The 15459-nt window shown below is 39.9% G+C and overlaps 1 protein-coding gene across 4 annotated transcripts in view; it reads left to right on the top strand.

Annotated features, from left to right (window-relative positions):
• Window positions 1-14960, top strand: part of Fig4 (FIG4 phosphoinositide 5-phosphatase) — a 116149-nt gene extending 101189 nt beyond the window's left edge. For all 4 annotated transcript variants that reach the window (XM_070010869.1, XM_070010867.1, XM_070010866.1 and 1 more), the window contains one exon: window positions 12324-14960. In XM_070010869.1, coding sequence (XP_069866970.1) covers window positions 12324-12501 — 178 coding nt within the window. In that variant the 3' untranslated portion in view covers window positions 12502-14960. The remainder of the gene's footprint in view (window positions 1-12323) is intronic.
• Window positions 14961-15459: the final 499 nt, after the last annotated feature.

Raw genomic sequence — 15459 nt, 5'->3', positions numbered from 1 at the left:
TCAGGACCTCAGGAGATGTGACCATTATATGTCACTTACTCTGGATCAGAGAAAGGACATTAGATAAAAACTATGTATGTGTATAGGCTTTAGCTCAAAATTATGTGTAAGTATACTAATTGCAACAAATGCACCCTACTAATGGAAGACCTTAATACTACCATAATTGGGTATGAGGTATGGAGGAATTCTACACTGCATAAAAGTGCTATAAGCCTAAAATAATCTAAAATTACAAGGTTAATAGAAAAAATGATGCAGATTGCAAGCTATATAATGATGTGACATGAATTACTCAATGGTTGCACTTTGTAAATGACCAGGAAGAGGCAGGACTATCCATGTGGCGTGAGAATATTGTCACTGGTGTATGATTGACAGGACACATGACTATTGCTGCAGCTCATTGGTTTGTGTTTCCAGGAGTGACAGGCCATGGCTGCTGTAGTTCCAGGACATAAGAAGTCACTGTGTAAATGTCTAATCGATGACCACTTGCTCCAAGGGCTAATCCAGCCCTGTGAGCACATAGTCAGCAAAGATGGTTCTGGGAGGAGCAGTGGCATTCCTTGCCCTTTGGGAATATCTGTTGTATACCTGTTGGCAGACATGCCCTCTCAAAACAGACCCCGCTCTGTGCAGAATAACCAGTCCCTGTTGCTTGTGGTGCAGAGCCAAGTTCATTCCCATTAAATAGCAGTTAAATGGTGAAGTCAGAGCCTATGAAACAATGCAGCCCAAAATCATTGCCTGCTCCCCCTGAGTTTCAGATAAAAGCACAGCTGAAACAGAGGAAAACTGCAGGAAAGTAGATAATATGTCCTTCAAATGGAAAGAAACGTTACAGCTTGTAAATTGCATCCTTAATTGGAAGCCTTTTACCTGTTTCATGTTGGAAAATCATTATGCTTCATTTCTGTAATAACAGAAGTTTTGTAAAAGAACATAAATGGCGTTTTTTTTTTAAATTTTATAGTTCTTAAGAATATTAAAAATGTAATCATTCTGACATACCTAGACCAATAAAAATACCACTGATTGTGCTAAGACATAAAAAGTACTACCATTGCCACTCATCTATGTGGTAGTTTGTCCCTTCTGCCTTCTTCAGAGCAAACATGCATGTGTTCAGTTGTTAGAAGCATCCCCTGCCTTCGAGGACCATCTAAGAACAGGAGTCATCTGGAACCTTAAAGCCTGCCCCTGGTTAAAATAAGTGGGCTAGGACTAGAGGGACCTGGGGCTGGCTGGGCTGGTCAGAGTCAGTTGCAGAAACATAATCCACTGAAAGTAGAGTACACAGTATGTGATTTGTTCTAGGATTTTGAGTGGCTTTTAGAATCCCTGGGGTAGTGTGTGTGTGTGTGTGTGTGTGTGTGTGTGTGTGTGTGTGTGTGTGTGTGTGTGTGTGTGTGTGTGTGTGTGTGTGTGTGTGTGTGTGTGTGTGTGTGTGTGTGTGTGTGTGTGTGTGTGTGTGTGTGTGTAGAAAGAGAGAGAGAGAGAGGGAGAGAAAGAAAGAAAAGAAAGAAAGAAAGAAAGAAAGATAGAAAGAAAGAAAGAAGCTTCCAGGAGTGATTACCAAAACCATATGGCAAACCATCAGAGTAACTGCTTCATTTGCCTTAATTATGAAAGCCATCACAGCAGCTGCTGGGCTCCAAAACTAGCCACTTCAGCTCAGTTTAAAAAGCTGGCACAGCACTGGCCAACACAAAAATTCTTTGCTTTTGCTACAGTTTAAAAAATAGATACCTACAGCCTGCTCTGTAGCCCAATGCAAGTCAACGCATCTTGGGAGTACAAGTGGAAGATAGAATTCAGATCACATATGAACTCCAGTTGCTTTGCTTTTCAGTCTCTGTCTGCACATGAGACACTAGAGCTCAGGTGGATACTGAGCATCTAGTCTACATTATCCGGCAAAGTCTGTCCCTCCAGCCACTCAATTTTCCTGCCTACTTTTCTCCTTGTACAGAACTTACATATTTTTGGGTATGGGCAGCTTTCTTCATTAGGGCCATATGGGGCTCCTTGTAACCTAGTGGTGGATAAACAAAATGACTGCCAGTCTGCCCCTAGATACAGTGGTGATGGCTAAAAAGGAAACTTTTGGAAAGAGACATAGGGAACTGCCACTTCTAGATGGGAAACTGTCCCTTGGGAGAACAAGGCCTACCAGAGGAGAAGTGAGTGGTCAAATGAGGAAAGTTTCTTCTAGCAGCCCTGGGTGTGGAGAGGGAATGGAAATGCAGAGCCAACCAGCAGCAAAGGAAACAGGCAACTAACTGCTTCAGATTTAGGGGTCAGCAACACACACATACACACATACACACACACACACACACACACGCACACACACACACACACACACACACACACACGCATTTAGGTACACATAAAATGGTCCAGGAATGACAAGAATTCTAATCCTGTGTTATGGTCTTAAAACAACAGTTTCCCACTAATAGGAACCAGAGCTTCTGGAGGATGTGGCTGAGTCCCATATCTGTGTTGGGAAATGTAAAAAATAAACCGAGAACATTTTGTCATTTAAGATAGAAAGGGTCACATCTAGAGGACTCAGGAGTGAACTTGAAGAGGCTCCCACTAGAGGACGAGAGGACAGTTTGAACTTCCATAGGAATAATAATTGCAGCTGAATGAAACTCATCAAGTGTGTTTAAAGTCATTTGTTTGTGATGGTAATTTTTTTAAAAATCAGGTTACTTTAGAAGGATAATAAAACATTTTTTATCTGAAAAACTGACAAAGGAAAATAGCCAAGCCTATAATTTTTTTAATTAAATGAATTGTACCACTGAGTAGCCAGATAAAAGATAAGCTGCCTGTAACCACATAATTAAAAGATTGAATAGTAATAAATATTATTATATATCACTGTTAGACATGTATTGTAAAGTAATGGCCATAGAAATACAAATGTTCTCAGAATTTCTAAGGAAAAAACGTAACAGGAAAGATATAGTAGAACAGAACTGTCCACTATTTCTGATGGAAATGTTCCATGCCTCCACTGCCCAGTATAGTGGTAATTAGCTACATGTGGTTATTAAACATTTAACATATGGCTAGTGCTACTGGGGGACTATTTTGAAATTTGCTTAATCATGCTGCACACAGGGGCACACCTGTCACCCCAAACTATAAGGAAAGCACAGTGGGTGAACGCAGTGGCAAGCCCCTGTCATCCCAATGACAAAGGGAAGCACAAATAGGACCAGAAATAAAGGCATAAAGTGAGACCCAATCTTGAAAATAACCTATGCGAAAAGGGACTGGGGGAGTGGCTTATGAGGTCGAGCATCTTCCTAGCAGCGTGAGCCCAGTACCACCACATATCAAAACTTAATTAACTATAAATACAAATTTAAATAGTCACATGTGACTAATGTCTACCATGTTAGACAAGTGTAGTTTGTGAGGTACATTTTGGAATCAGGTATCTATCTACTGGTCCACAGAATGTGGGTAAAATGCAATAGTATGTTTTTAGATGAAGAAACAAGCATTTGTACTGTACATCTTGGGAGAATAGTTTCAAGACTAGGCTTCCATGTGTTGGAGTATGTTGCAAAAATACAAGCAATCTAAAGAGGAAAGTAAAGAGAAGCAAGGAGAAGGAATCTAAGTCAGCATACAGTAGAAATACTTGCATACCCAGGATTATTAAGCACTATTTGTGATATCCAAGATAGATATAGAATCAACCTAGGTGCCCATTAATGGATTAGTGGGTAAAAAAATGTGATATACAGATACAGCAAAGTATTATTCAGACATAGAAAATAATGAAATTATGTTGTTTGCAGGAAAATAGATGGAACTGGAGAACATCATCATTAACAAGAAAATCCCATATACAGAAAGCCAGATATCACATGTTTTCTCTCATGTGTGGAATATACATTTATTAAAAAAAAAAAAAAGACAGAGTAGAAGAGGGAAGCAGAAAAGGGTCTGTGAAAGTGGGAACAAGAGAGGATATTGAGGAGTGAATATATTGAGTCATTATATACATGTATGTAAATAACACAATGAAACCAATTGTTTTGTATCATTACACTAATACTTTTTTTTTTTGTCAGTCCTGGGGCTGTCCCTGAGCTTTTCTGCTCAAGGTGAGTGCTCTACCACTTGAGCCTCAGTGCTACTTCCAGATGTCTGGTAGTTAATTAGAGATGAGTCTTACGGACTTTCCTGCCTGGGTTGGCTTTGAACCATGATCTTCAGATCTCAGCTTCCTGAGTAGCTAGGATTACAGCCATCAGCGCCCAGCTCACTAATACTTTTTTTTAAAGTAATTTTAGCCATGTGCCAGTTGTTTATGCCTATTATCCTAGCCAGCCAGGAGCCTGAAATCTGTGGGATTTTAGTTTGAAGCTAGTTCAGGCAGAAAAGTCCTTGAATTAACCAGCAAAAAAGCAGAGGTGGTGCCAAGCACTGGTGGCTCACCCCTATAATCCTAGCTTTTTAAGAGGCTAAGATCTGAGGATTGTGGTTTGAAGCCAGCCTGGGCAGAAAAGTCTGTGATACTCTTATCTCCAATTTAACCACCAAAAAACCCCACAAGTGGACCTGTGGGTCAAATAGTAGAATCCTAGCCTTAAGCAAAGTAAAGTTCAAGAATAGTGCCCCGGCCCTGACTTCAGGCCCTAAAAACAGCAGGGCTGGAGTCATGGCTCAAGTGGTAAAGCACTTTTTTTGAGTTCAAACCTTAATATGGCCACAAAAAAGAAAAAGTAATTATAAAACAAACACAAATATTATTTTTAACATTTTTTATTATTATCTTTAAGTAGTTGTACAAAGAAGTTCCCATGCTACAAAACTACCATTTATAGTTTATCTACTTCATCAAGATCTTCTGTAAAGTCCTCTTCTGCTGTAATATTCTCTTAATTTTATAAGTCGGTCATGTTCAATACAACCATTTGATGGTATGAAAATGGCAACTTTACAGGGAAAACAGTTTTTGTATATGATAGAAAGGATCCGTGGGAAGGGAAATCCATTCAGCAACTAGAACTATCACTGAATTATCTGGAAATGCTATGTTGGATTTAATGTGTGGCAAAATGCTAATCATAGTAAAAGCATAAGCTTTTAACATGGAAAAGTATCACCTATTATTAAAGTTAGACACACATATATAGATATATATATAGATATATATAGATATATATATGCTTTGATATTTCTGTTACCAACCACAAGTCCTTGTATTATCACTAAGATTGGAAACCATTTAAGTCAGATCTGTGAAATGTTTTCTTGTCAAGCCAATATATATGTTTACTGGTTACTCAATGTGCATATCTGAAAAAAGTCATAACAGGAACTGAACTGTAAAGGGGACTTAAACATTAGTTCTGCACTCACGTAAGGACACAGCTATGATCAGAAATGGTCGTGTTATAAAACCAGTCAAGTGAGTAATTCCACATTGAAGAAAGAGCATAAAAGGACACCAGGAAGGATTTTCTTCGGAAAAAAAAAAATCTGGCATGTCTAATGTATTTCTGCCTGCAGCATTCCTCATCTGTGACTTGGAAATGTAGTTAAGGCTAAATAAATCATCAGTGCTCAGGGATCGAAGCAGTGAGCAGTGGATGTCAAGCAACCCATAAATGAACTAGCAAATGTATTATTCTAAATAAGACTGTCACATACCTTGAAGGTAAATACAGAGCTCTTCTTGAAGATAGAACTAGGGTCTGTAGATAAAAAGAAATGAGTATGCAACGTTGTAATTATAATATCTTATATCTAAAAATACTACTGGCATTTGAATGAGGGGCAATAGTTCTTGTCCCTTTGGGGACTGTAAAGAGAAACTTAAGAATATATTATCTCTATTTATGGCCTGCAGAGAAATATGGAATGTGCAGTATCAAGCCAACTTTCTCTACCAGAATGAATAAAGTCTCACAATTTCCACATCATTTAGTGGTTAAATACTGGAGGGTTTTTTTTTTTCTTCATCCAGAGCAGATGCCATCTAATTTAATTAAAAGACTGTTCCATGTAGTGTGGGAATATTCCTAGAATCTCTCCTTTCTCTTTCTAGTACCCTCTGACACAAGAAAGAGTCCAGAAGGCCCTGCTGTGGGTCTTGGATGATATTACATTCCTTTTCCTCCTCAGAACTGCCTAAATCAACAGGGAAATCAAGTATTTCCTCATTAAGAGATGTGGGATAAACAAATCAAATATTTCTTCACATACCTGATAATCATTCAATTATGCCTTCCTAGTGTAGGGGTTAGTAGTGTTACATTAAGAAGAAAGTTTATGCTGCTGCCTTTATCATAAATAAGATCACATCTAGCATCTTATAAACCTTGAACACAAAACCAGCCCTGATTTTCTTAGACTGGAGATTAAAGCTTCAGCGAGTATCAGAATCACCTGGAAACCTTGTTAAACATCTTGTCTGGGCCCCACCCTCAAAGATGCTCGCCCAGTAGTAAGTCTGGAGTAGGAGTGGAGAATGTATAGTTGTGACAAGTTCCCAGATGATGCAAATGCTGATGGTCTGGTGGAAGCTACACTGTCTTAAGACTATATGGCACTCATGTAACTGGCTTCATGATGGAACATGAGCCCTTGTCTTTCTCCTCCATTATCTGATTATGCCAGTAATATTCATAATATCTTGAACTTCCTTCAGCATTACAATTTTACTCCAAATGCTGGTTGCTTACACTGTAATCTTGGCTACTTGGGAGGCTGAGATTAGATGAACCTCAGCTTAAGGCCAGTCTAGGCAATAAGTTTGCAAGATCCCTTCTCCCCCAGCAGTTGGGCAGGGTGACATATTCCAGTCCTTCCAGCTAGCCAGGACTATTGGGAGACTGGAAAGATCACAGTTTGAGTCAAGCCCGGCAGAAGTACCTAAGAGACTCAATCTCAGTGGAAGAATCTGGGCATGGTAGTATGTGTCTGTCATTCCAGTTACAGTGGGAAATGTAAAATAAGATTCTGGCCAAGCCATATGCCTATGAACCAAGAGACCTTATTCAAAAAATAAAGCCTAAAGCAAAATTGGCTCAAGTAACAGAGTACCTACCTCATGAGCACAAGGTCCTGAGGTCAAATCCCAGCACCATCAAAATAAATGTACAATTTCATTATTTAATCTACAATTTTTTTGTCAGTTGTGTGGCTTGAACTCTGGGCCTGAGCACTGTCCCTCAGCTCTTCAGCTCAAGGCTAGCGCTCCACTACTTGAGCCACAGCACCACTTCCAGTTTTCTGAGTGGTTTATTGGAGATAAGAGTCTCACGGACTGTCCTGCCCAAGCTGGCTTTCCATCGCAATCCTCAGATCTCAACCTCCTGAGTAGCTAGGATTACAGGAGTGAGCCACTGGTTCCCAGCTTACAGTTTGTATCTGGTAACTGAAAAATTCAAAGGGATAGTTGATACATTTTTTGACTCCCTACATAGATTGTTTCTGAACATTAGTTAAGTAGTGTTGAACTAGCCTTGCCCTCAATCTGAAACAACTTAAACCTGGTGTTTGGTAATTCACATTCACAGTGTTTGTGGTCATTTCCCATGATTCCATGTGTCAGTGAAGCAGCTTGTAGAGAAGAGGGTGGGGCCTCCTGATTGATGTATAAGAAGCCCAATGTAATGGGTGGAAGTGTGATTCTGTTTGTAGTTGTCAGCCCTCCATCACTGGGTGGTTATTAGGCTCTGGCCCTGTTTCCTCCCTCTGCCTACCCAGAGGAGTATTCAGCTGAGACCTTTGGGATAGTACCCATGTGAAACAAGTTACAACTTGGTGACTTATCACTCACTTTTGCTCAGGTGAATACAAACGTTAGTTCCCAGAAGTGTCTTCGAGAATGCACTGGATGGTCTGATATAATTCCTGCCAGGAACATTCTCGTGAATGTGCATGTATTCCCATGTAAAGGTCTGGCTTCAAAGACAAAACAGAGATCAGCAGCCTCATTTTACAAATAGACTTTGGGCAGTTCATCTGTATAATGGTGGTTGTAATCCCGTACTTCCTGCCTTCAAAGTGGATGTGGAATTTAAGTAAGATAATGTATGTAAAAGAGCTTTGAGAAGAGACAGGTACTAGACCAGTGTAGCCAGTATGTTTCAAGAAAAGCTGGCTGCCATGGATGCCAATGTGATGATAATCTCTGAAAACACTAATGGAACCACCTTTTTAAAGGGTCTGCTTAAAATGTTTGACTCCAAATATCAATCATGAAAGAATTCAAACGTCTTGCTTTGAATTAGGTATTGAATTAGAAGAATCTGGGCATGGTAGCATGTGCCTGTCATAAATTGAGAAGAGTTTGTGTTCAAGCCCCACAACCAACAACAACAACAAAAAGACTGTCTTTAGAGAAGAGTTTGTATATTACCCCAACCACTCATTATTTTGTGTTAACTGCAAATAGCAGAATTAACTACTGCTTGCTTTGTATTTTGAAGAAAAACCCTGTCAGCTAGTATAACTTGTGATCTGGATGTCTGTCTTAAGAATATTTTTCCCCTTTGGTCATTATTTTTGCAGTGAACTTTATAAAGTCACTTTGCCTTTTGGTTTAAGTTTCCTTAAATAAGGTTGCATGCTAAGACTAGAGTACTTTCAAAGTGAGTGTGTGTGTGTTTCACAAACTATATTCTAAATTTTAAGTTGGCACATGTCAGCCTGAAGTGACTCCACATTTATTTAAATGTGATTTAATGTAGTCTCCAGACCTCCCACAACAGTGTGTTGTCAATAAAGCACTGTACAGTGAGCTTCCTGGATGCCTTTGTGACCAAGTAAGAAAAACTTACCATTCTGGCAAAATTGGTTAATCACCTGTAGAAAACTAAAGCTAGATCCTTAAATATCACTCTGCACCAGAATCAACTCCAAATGGGACAAAGACCTCTGAGTCAAAGCAGATACCCTGACAACATTACAGGATGGAATAGGAGAAACCCTAGGTCTCCTTGGTACAGGCTGAAATTTTCTTAATAAAGACCCAGAAACACAACAAATCAAAGAAAGGTTGGACAAATTGGATTGCATGAAGCTGCAGAGCTTCTGCATGGCAAAGTTAGCAAGATCAATAGAAAGCCCACGGATTGGGAGATCTTCACTAGCCATACAACGGATAAGGGTCTCATATCTAAAATATACTTGGAACTCAAAACATTAAATCCAGCTGGGCGCCAGTGGCTCACTCCTGTAATTCTAGCTCCTCAGTACTGTGATCTGAGGATCACAGTTCAAAGCTAGCCCGGGCAGGAAATTCCATGAGACTCTTTTTTTTTTTTTTTTTTTTTTTTTTTTTGTCGGTCGTGGGGCTTGAACTCTGGGCCTGGGCACTGTCCCTCAGCTCTTCAGCTCAAGGCGAGCACTCTACCACTTGAGCTACAGCGCCACTTCTGGTTTTCTGGTGGTTTATTGGAGATAGGAGTCTCACGGTCTCTCCTGCCCGGGCTGGCTTTGAACCGCGATCCTCAGATCTCAGCCTCCTGAGTAGCTAGGATTACAGGCGTGAGCCACCAGCGCCCGGCTCCATGAGACTCTTATCTCCAATAAACAACTAGAAAACTGGAAGTGGTGCTGTGGCTCAAGTGGTAGAGCACTGGCCTTGAGCTGAAGAGCACAGTGATAGCGACTAGGCCCAGACTGACCAAAAAAAAAAAAAAAAAGAAAGAAAGAAATCACCCAACAACAAATCTTCAAAGAAACAACTGCCTGATAAATAAGTGGCTAAAGACTTAAAGAGAAACTTCTCTGAAGAGGTAATAAGAATGGCTAATAGACACATAAAGAAATGCTCAACTTCTGTAGCCATAAAAGAAATGCAAATCAAAACAACATTGAGATTCCACCTCACCCCAGTTAGAATGGCTATAATCAAGAAATCTAATAATCACAGATGCTGGAGGGGATGTGGCCAGAAGGGAACCCTACTGCATTGTTGGTGGGAGTGTAAACTTGTTCAGTCACTTTGGAAAGTAGTATGGAGGTTCCTCAAAAGACTCCACATAGAGCTCCCCTATGACCTAGCAATCCCACTTTTGGGCATTTACCCAAATGATCACAAACAAAACCATACTAAAGCTACCAGCACAACTGTGTTTACTGCAGCATTATTTACCATAGTTAAGATATGGAACCAACCCACATGCCCCTCAGTAGATGAATGAATGAAGAAAATGTGATATATATATATATATATATATATATATATATATATATATATATGAGAAAGAATGACATTGCCCCATTTGTTAGGAAAGCTTGGAACAAATTAATACTAAGTGAAGTAAGCCAGGCCCAAAGAAACATAGGTCCCATGGTTTCCCATGGTTTCCCATAACTAGCATATGTCTGGGACAAGTACAAAAGGTCAAAAGCTATGTACATCTGACCAGATAAGATGAAGCTAAGCAAAATGAACCCCAAGATAGGGACACAGATTTTTTTTTCTTGCTTGCTTGCTATAAGGTACCATGTGATTTTTTGTTGTTGTTGTTGCTTTGAATTTTCCTCCCCCATGGAATAACCCCTGTTTTCACTTTATTTGATGTCGGTATAATTTGGGGAGGGGAAGGGAAAAAACAAAATGTTTAAATAGGGATACAGGCTGACCCTTTACAACAATGAGATGTACAAGACACTATTTGAAAAACGAACTTTACAATTTAGGTGGGGGGGAGTGTAATGGAGGAGGTGGGTGGGAAGGGATGGTAGGGGAAAAACAAAGGAGGAGGCAACAATGCTTGATAAGAAATGTACTCATTACCTTGCTCATGTAACTATAAGCTCTCTGTATAGTATTTTCACAATAAAAAAAAGCTTATTAAATAAAAAAGAATAAAACAAAAAGAAAAACTCACCATTAATTACAGTGCATCCTAAGAAGATAAAGATCTTTGGTGGTAGAGAGGAGGTCCAGTGTCACTGCACCCCATTGGACTGCAAGTTGCTAAGGTCCCATCTACCTCTGAGGTCCAGCAGTGCTGACTGCAGAGAAGCCCAGCTAACAAAACAGCTGCACATCTAGGATCCCTTTCTGATGTTTCTGATAAACTGCATATGGCAAGGCTGAGGCCCTGCCCAGCAGGACAGGTCCTCCAAGTCTTCACCGGGCCAGCCCTTACTTGGCCCAGAAGTAGAGTGTGGTGCCACTTCAGCTCTCACAATGTCTTTTTAACTCACCATCCTTTGCCATCACCAGTGACCTTCTCTTGACTTTCTTGGGCATCCATGTGAGCATGCACATACTACTCACACATACACTTCTGCAGCACACCTGACTCATCTCTGGAGGGCCTTCCCACCCCAGCTCAGAATGTAATAACTGGTGGGTGTTTAGATTGCCTTATGTTGAAGATGTGTCAGACAGCAAGCTGCATTTTGACAAGGCCTTTCTGAAGACAGTGCCTTCTTCAAGGGGTGGATGGAAATTTCAGGCACTATGGTACACCATGGAGGTGGGAATGGAGTTTTAATAAGGAGGTCCTTGGGTACTTTTCAAATCACCAAAGGAGGAAGAAAGCTGTGTATTACCAATCTACAAGTCCTCATCCAAAAAATGAAAGCCAGGCGATTTAGAAAATTAAGCCATAGGTGCTAGCAAGATGGAACAGTCACTTCATGCCAGCACCTGGAATGAGATCAGATGCTGTATAGGACATGTAAACATTCGTGTGCACATGAAATTGGATGAGGATTATAGTTCTGACAAGGGATATAACTACAAGAAATCTGAGCTGGTCAAGTTTTATGGGCAGAGTAACTCAGCTAACTGTTAAAAGTTTTTAGGATTGCAGAATTGGCACCTAATCATTTACAATACTTACCAAGCATTACAGTGTGCTAGGCACAATGTTAAGTGAGCACTTGACTCATGTAAACCTGTTTTACTTCTCTTAAGGGAGAAAGAAAGTATTAGTACCCCCATTCACTGATTCTTTCTCAACCTTCCTTTAATAAACCAAGTGACCACCATATGCTAAGGGTAAAGAGCAAAACATAAGTCTAATCTCCACCTAAAGTTGCACTCAGTTATGTGGGAGCCAGATGGAGGCCCAGACATCACCTCCCACAAGGCTAGGAACAGAGAGGGGCCTGTGCTGCCTGTGCATCAGAAAATGTGTCCCAGAATGGTGCTTGGCCAGCTCCATCTTCCAGGCAGAAAAGCCAGTGGCCAAGAATGGCAGAGTAAAGGTTAAGGTCAGCAGTTCTCAAGTACTTTTGACCCCTCGGCTCCCTGAGGTCCCTTCTGTAGTTTGCTTTAATATAGCCCTCTCTTCTTTCATCTCTTTCAGAATGCCCATCTCAGCTTTCTCACAAGACAACATCTATGAAGTTCAGCCACCAAGGGTAGACAGAAAATCTACAGAGATCTTCCAAGCCCACATCCAGGCCAGCTATGGTATCATGCAGCCCCTAGGGAGAGAAGATACTTCCATGTACCGAGAATACATCAGAAACCGCTACCTGTGAGGGGACGGAGGGCAGGGCCACCCAGTGTCCCTGAGAAGGAGCAAGAACATCTGAAAGAAAGGCTTAGATTACTCTCTTGTCTCATCTCCAAAGGTAATTTCCCAGAAGTCCTTGCATCTGAAGCTTTTCATTGTTTTTGTACCATGCAAATGAAAAATTATATAAGTAGTAAAGAAATGGCTGAATATGCTGCTAGTGTTGCCTTTGCCTTTTGTGAATGTGGTCAAGGTACAATCACAGCATTACATTTTGATATGTTCTGGGACTTTGTAAGCCTGCTGTGTCCCCAGCACTAGGCAATGTCTAAGGATGTCACAGTCATCGAACTAGGCCAAAGTTAACAGCTTTAAATTTATTCTCATTTTTTTATGTTAACCTTATAATTCGATCAAAAATGCCATTACTCAGAAACCCCTTTTCTTAGAAAATAAATGTTTTTCAATGGTTTAGGAAAAAAGACGATCGAGCAAATGGAGGGAAGCAATTGGTAACTAGTAAATCTTAGTAGTAGTTCTTTGAACTAGTCTAACAATGTATCTGCAAGTATAGCGTTATATCAAATCAAAGCATTAATTTTGGCACAATGACATAATTTGTAATCCTAATACTTGAAAAGCAGATGTAGGAAGATTACAAATTCAAGGCCAGTCTGAGTTACATAGTGAGACCCTGTATCAACAAGATAAATAAATGAATGAGAGAGAGAGAGAGAATAAAACATTATAAAATTGTTATCCTAAATAACTTGTGGTATACATTTACAACATAATTTGGTATGTAGGAAGGTGGGAACTGGTCACATACAGGCCTGGTTTGATCTCTGTATAGTCAGACCCTAATGTAACAACTTCCTGGATTTTCTAACCATTTGACAGAATGAACTTCAGTTCCTTTTGTGTAAGCTCATATTACAAATTGTTTCAGTTCTCTCTCTACCCCCCATAGAGAAGAGAACCAAACTATCCAATGGGAAAAGGAAAACTGGTTAGCCAAAGAGACCTGGAAAGCATTGGCAACCCTGAAATGCTAGAATTCTGTTGAAGGTCCTACATTGTAAACCAGAGTTAAATCTCCACTTATCCTGAAGTCAAGGTTCCAAGGTAAAAGGGATTTTGTGTTGGAGCAGTTTTGATCTCTAACACAGTAGATTATTGTGGGATTGCATAGGAATCTCCCCAAGTCACAGAATAATTCCCAAGTTGCTACCAAGGTGACAATTATAGATCAGATATTAAGCTTCATTTTTAAACTTATTTTTAACATGTCTTCTGAAGGCCCACCTACAATAATGAGAATGAACTTTATACTAAGACCTCTAAGAGGATCTGGAATGCAGATCTTTTGTTTTGTTTATTGTTGTTGTAGAGTTGGTATACAAAAGGGTTACAGTTACATGAATCAGGTGATGAGTACAATTCTTTTTTGAATCATGTCTCCCCTCACTCTCTCCCAGTTTTTCCTTTCTGATCCAACCCACTAGACATACAATTCATTTTTCACATAGTGTCTAGTCGGTACCATACTTGTTCTAGCTTTTCTGTGCCCCACCCCCCCGTTGCCCTCCCAAATACAAACAAACTAAACAAGACAAAAGGAAAAGAAAGCAAAAATAGAAACAATGGCAATTAAAAATGTATCCTGTTTCCTTTTGGAGTTCATTTCATAAAATATTATTTATTATTATTTTGTCAGGTATGGGGCTTAAACTCGGACCCTGGGTGCTTTCCCTATGTCTCTTTGTGCTCAAGCCACAGTACCACTTCCAGTTTTTGAGTGGTTAATTGGAGATAAGTTTCACAGGGACTTTCCTGCCCAGCCCAGCTTAGAACTGCGATCCTCAGATCTCAGCCTCCTTAGAAGCTAGGATTGACATTGCCCCATTTGCAAGGAAATGGGAAGACTTGGAAAAAATATTAAGTGAAGTAAGTCAGATGCAAAGAAACACAGGCTGCATGGTTTCCCTATTTGTAATAACGATAGAATATGTCGAGGATATTTTAGCAGAGGATCACAGTGGCTCAATACCTATGTGCATATGACCATATAAAATGATACTTATTGAAATGAGCTCCAAGAACTGGAAAGAAGAGGGTTTTTTGGTGTACTGTTCATAGTTGTTTCTTTTTTCTTTCTTTTACTTTTCTCTTTGGCTTATTCCCTTTTGATACCGCTTTTCATATCTGTACCCATTGCCTTGTACATAAGTTTGTCTGATTTGGGGAAGGGAAGGGGAATCACAGAAATGGTGGGACAAAGGGTGAACCAGTGCAACAGTGATATTTACTAGACACTATGTTGAAAATGAACTTTACAACTTGGCAGGGAGAAGGGGGGGGGGGCGGGGGAAGTGTGAGAAAATGAGGGAGGAGTAACTTTGTTCAAAAGAAATGTACCCATTACCTTACTTATGTAACTTGTCTGTACATCACCTTTACAATAAATTTTTTTTTTTAAAAAGAGTTTCTTGGGGGCTTTTCTGCCTAGTCCAGCTTTAAACTGCAATCTTCAGATCTCAGCCTCCTGAGGTCTTACAGATGCAAACCACTTTTGCCCAGCCATAAAGTATTACTTTATATGACCATATACACATAGCTATTGAATCTTTGTCAACCACTCCTATGCATATCCTCCTTTGGCCTCAGTGTGTGAATGTGTAGAGTCCTGTATAATTTATCATGTTCCTGTGTGTGTGTGTGTGTGTGTGTGTGTGTGTGTGTGTGTGTGTAATTTAATCATTCAGTGTGTTTACTTGTAGATTTATAGGCACATTCTAGTTACCACAAATGATGGAAATCATGAAGCCTATGTTTCTTTGGCTCTGGCTTACTTCACTTAATGTAATTATTTACCATAGCCAAGATATGGAATCAACCCGGATGTCCCTCAGTGGACAAATAAAGTAGACAAAGAAAATATGGTATATATACACAATGGAATTCTACTTATCTGTCAGAAACA

This window comes from Dipodomys merriami, unplaced genomic scaffold, assembly GCF_024711535.1.
Source record: "Dipodomys merriami isolate MVZ:Mamm:240054 unplaced genomic scaffold, mDipMer1.0.p SCAF_8, whole genome shotgun sequence".
Taxonomy (NCBI): Eukaryota; Metazoa; Chordata; class Mammalia; order Rodentia; family Heteromyidae; genus Dipodomys; species Dipodomys merriami.
The sequence above is the reverse complement of the archived record's forward strand: the minus strand, read 5'-3'. Positions and strand labels throughout refer to the sequence as shown.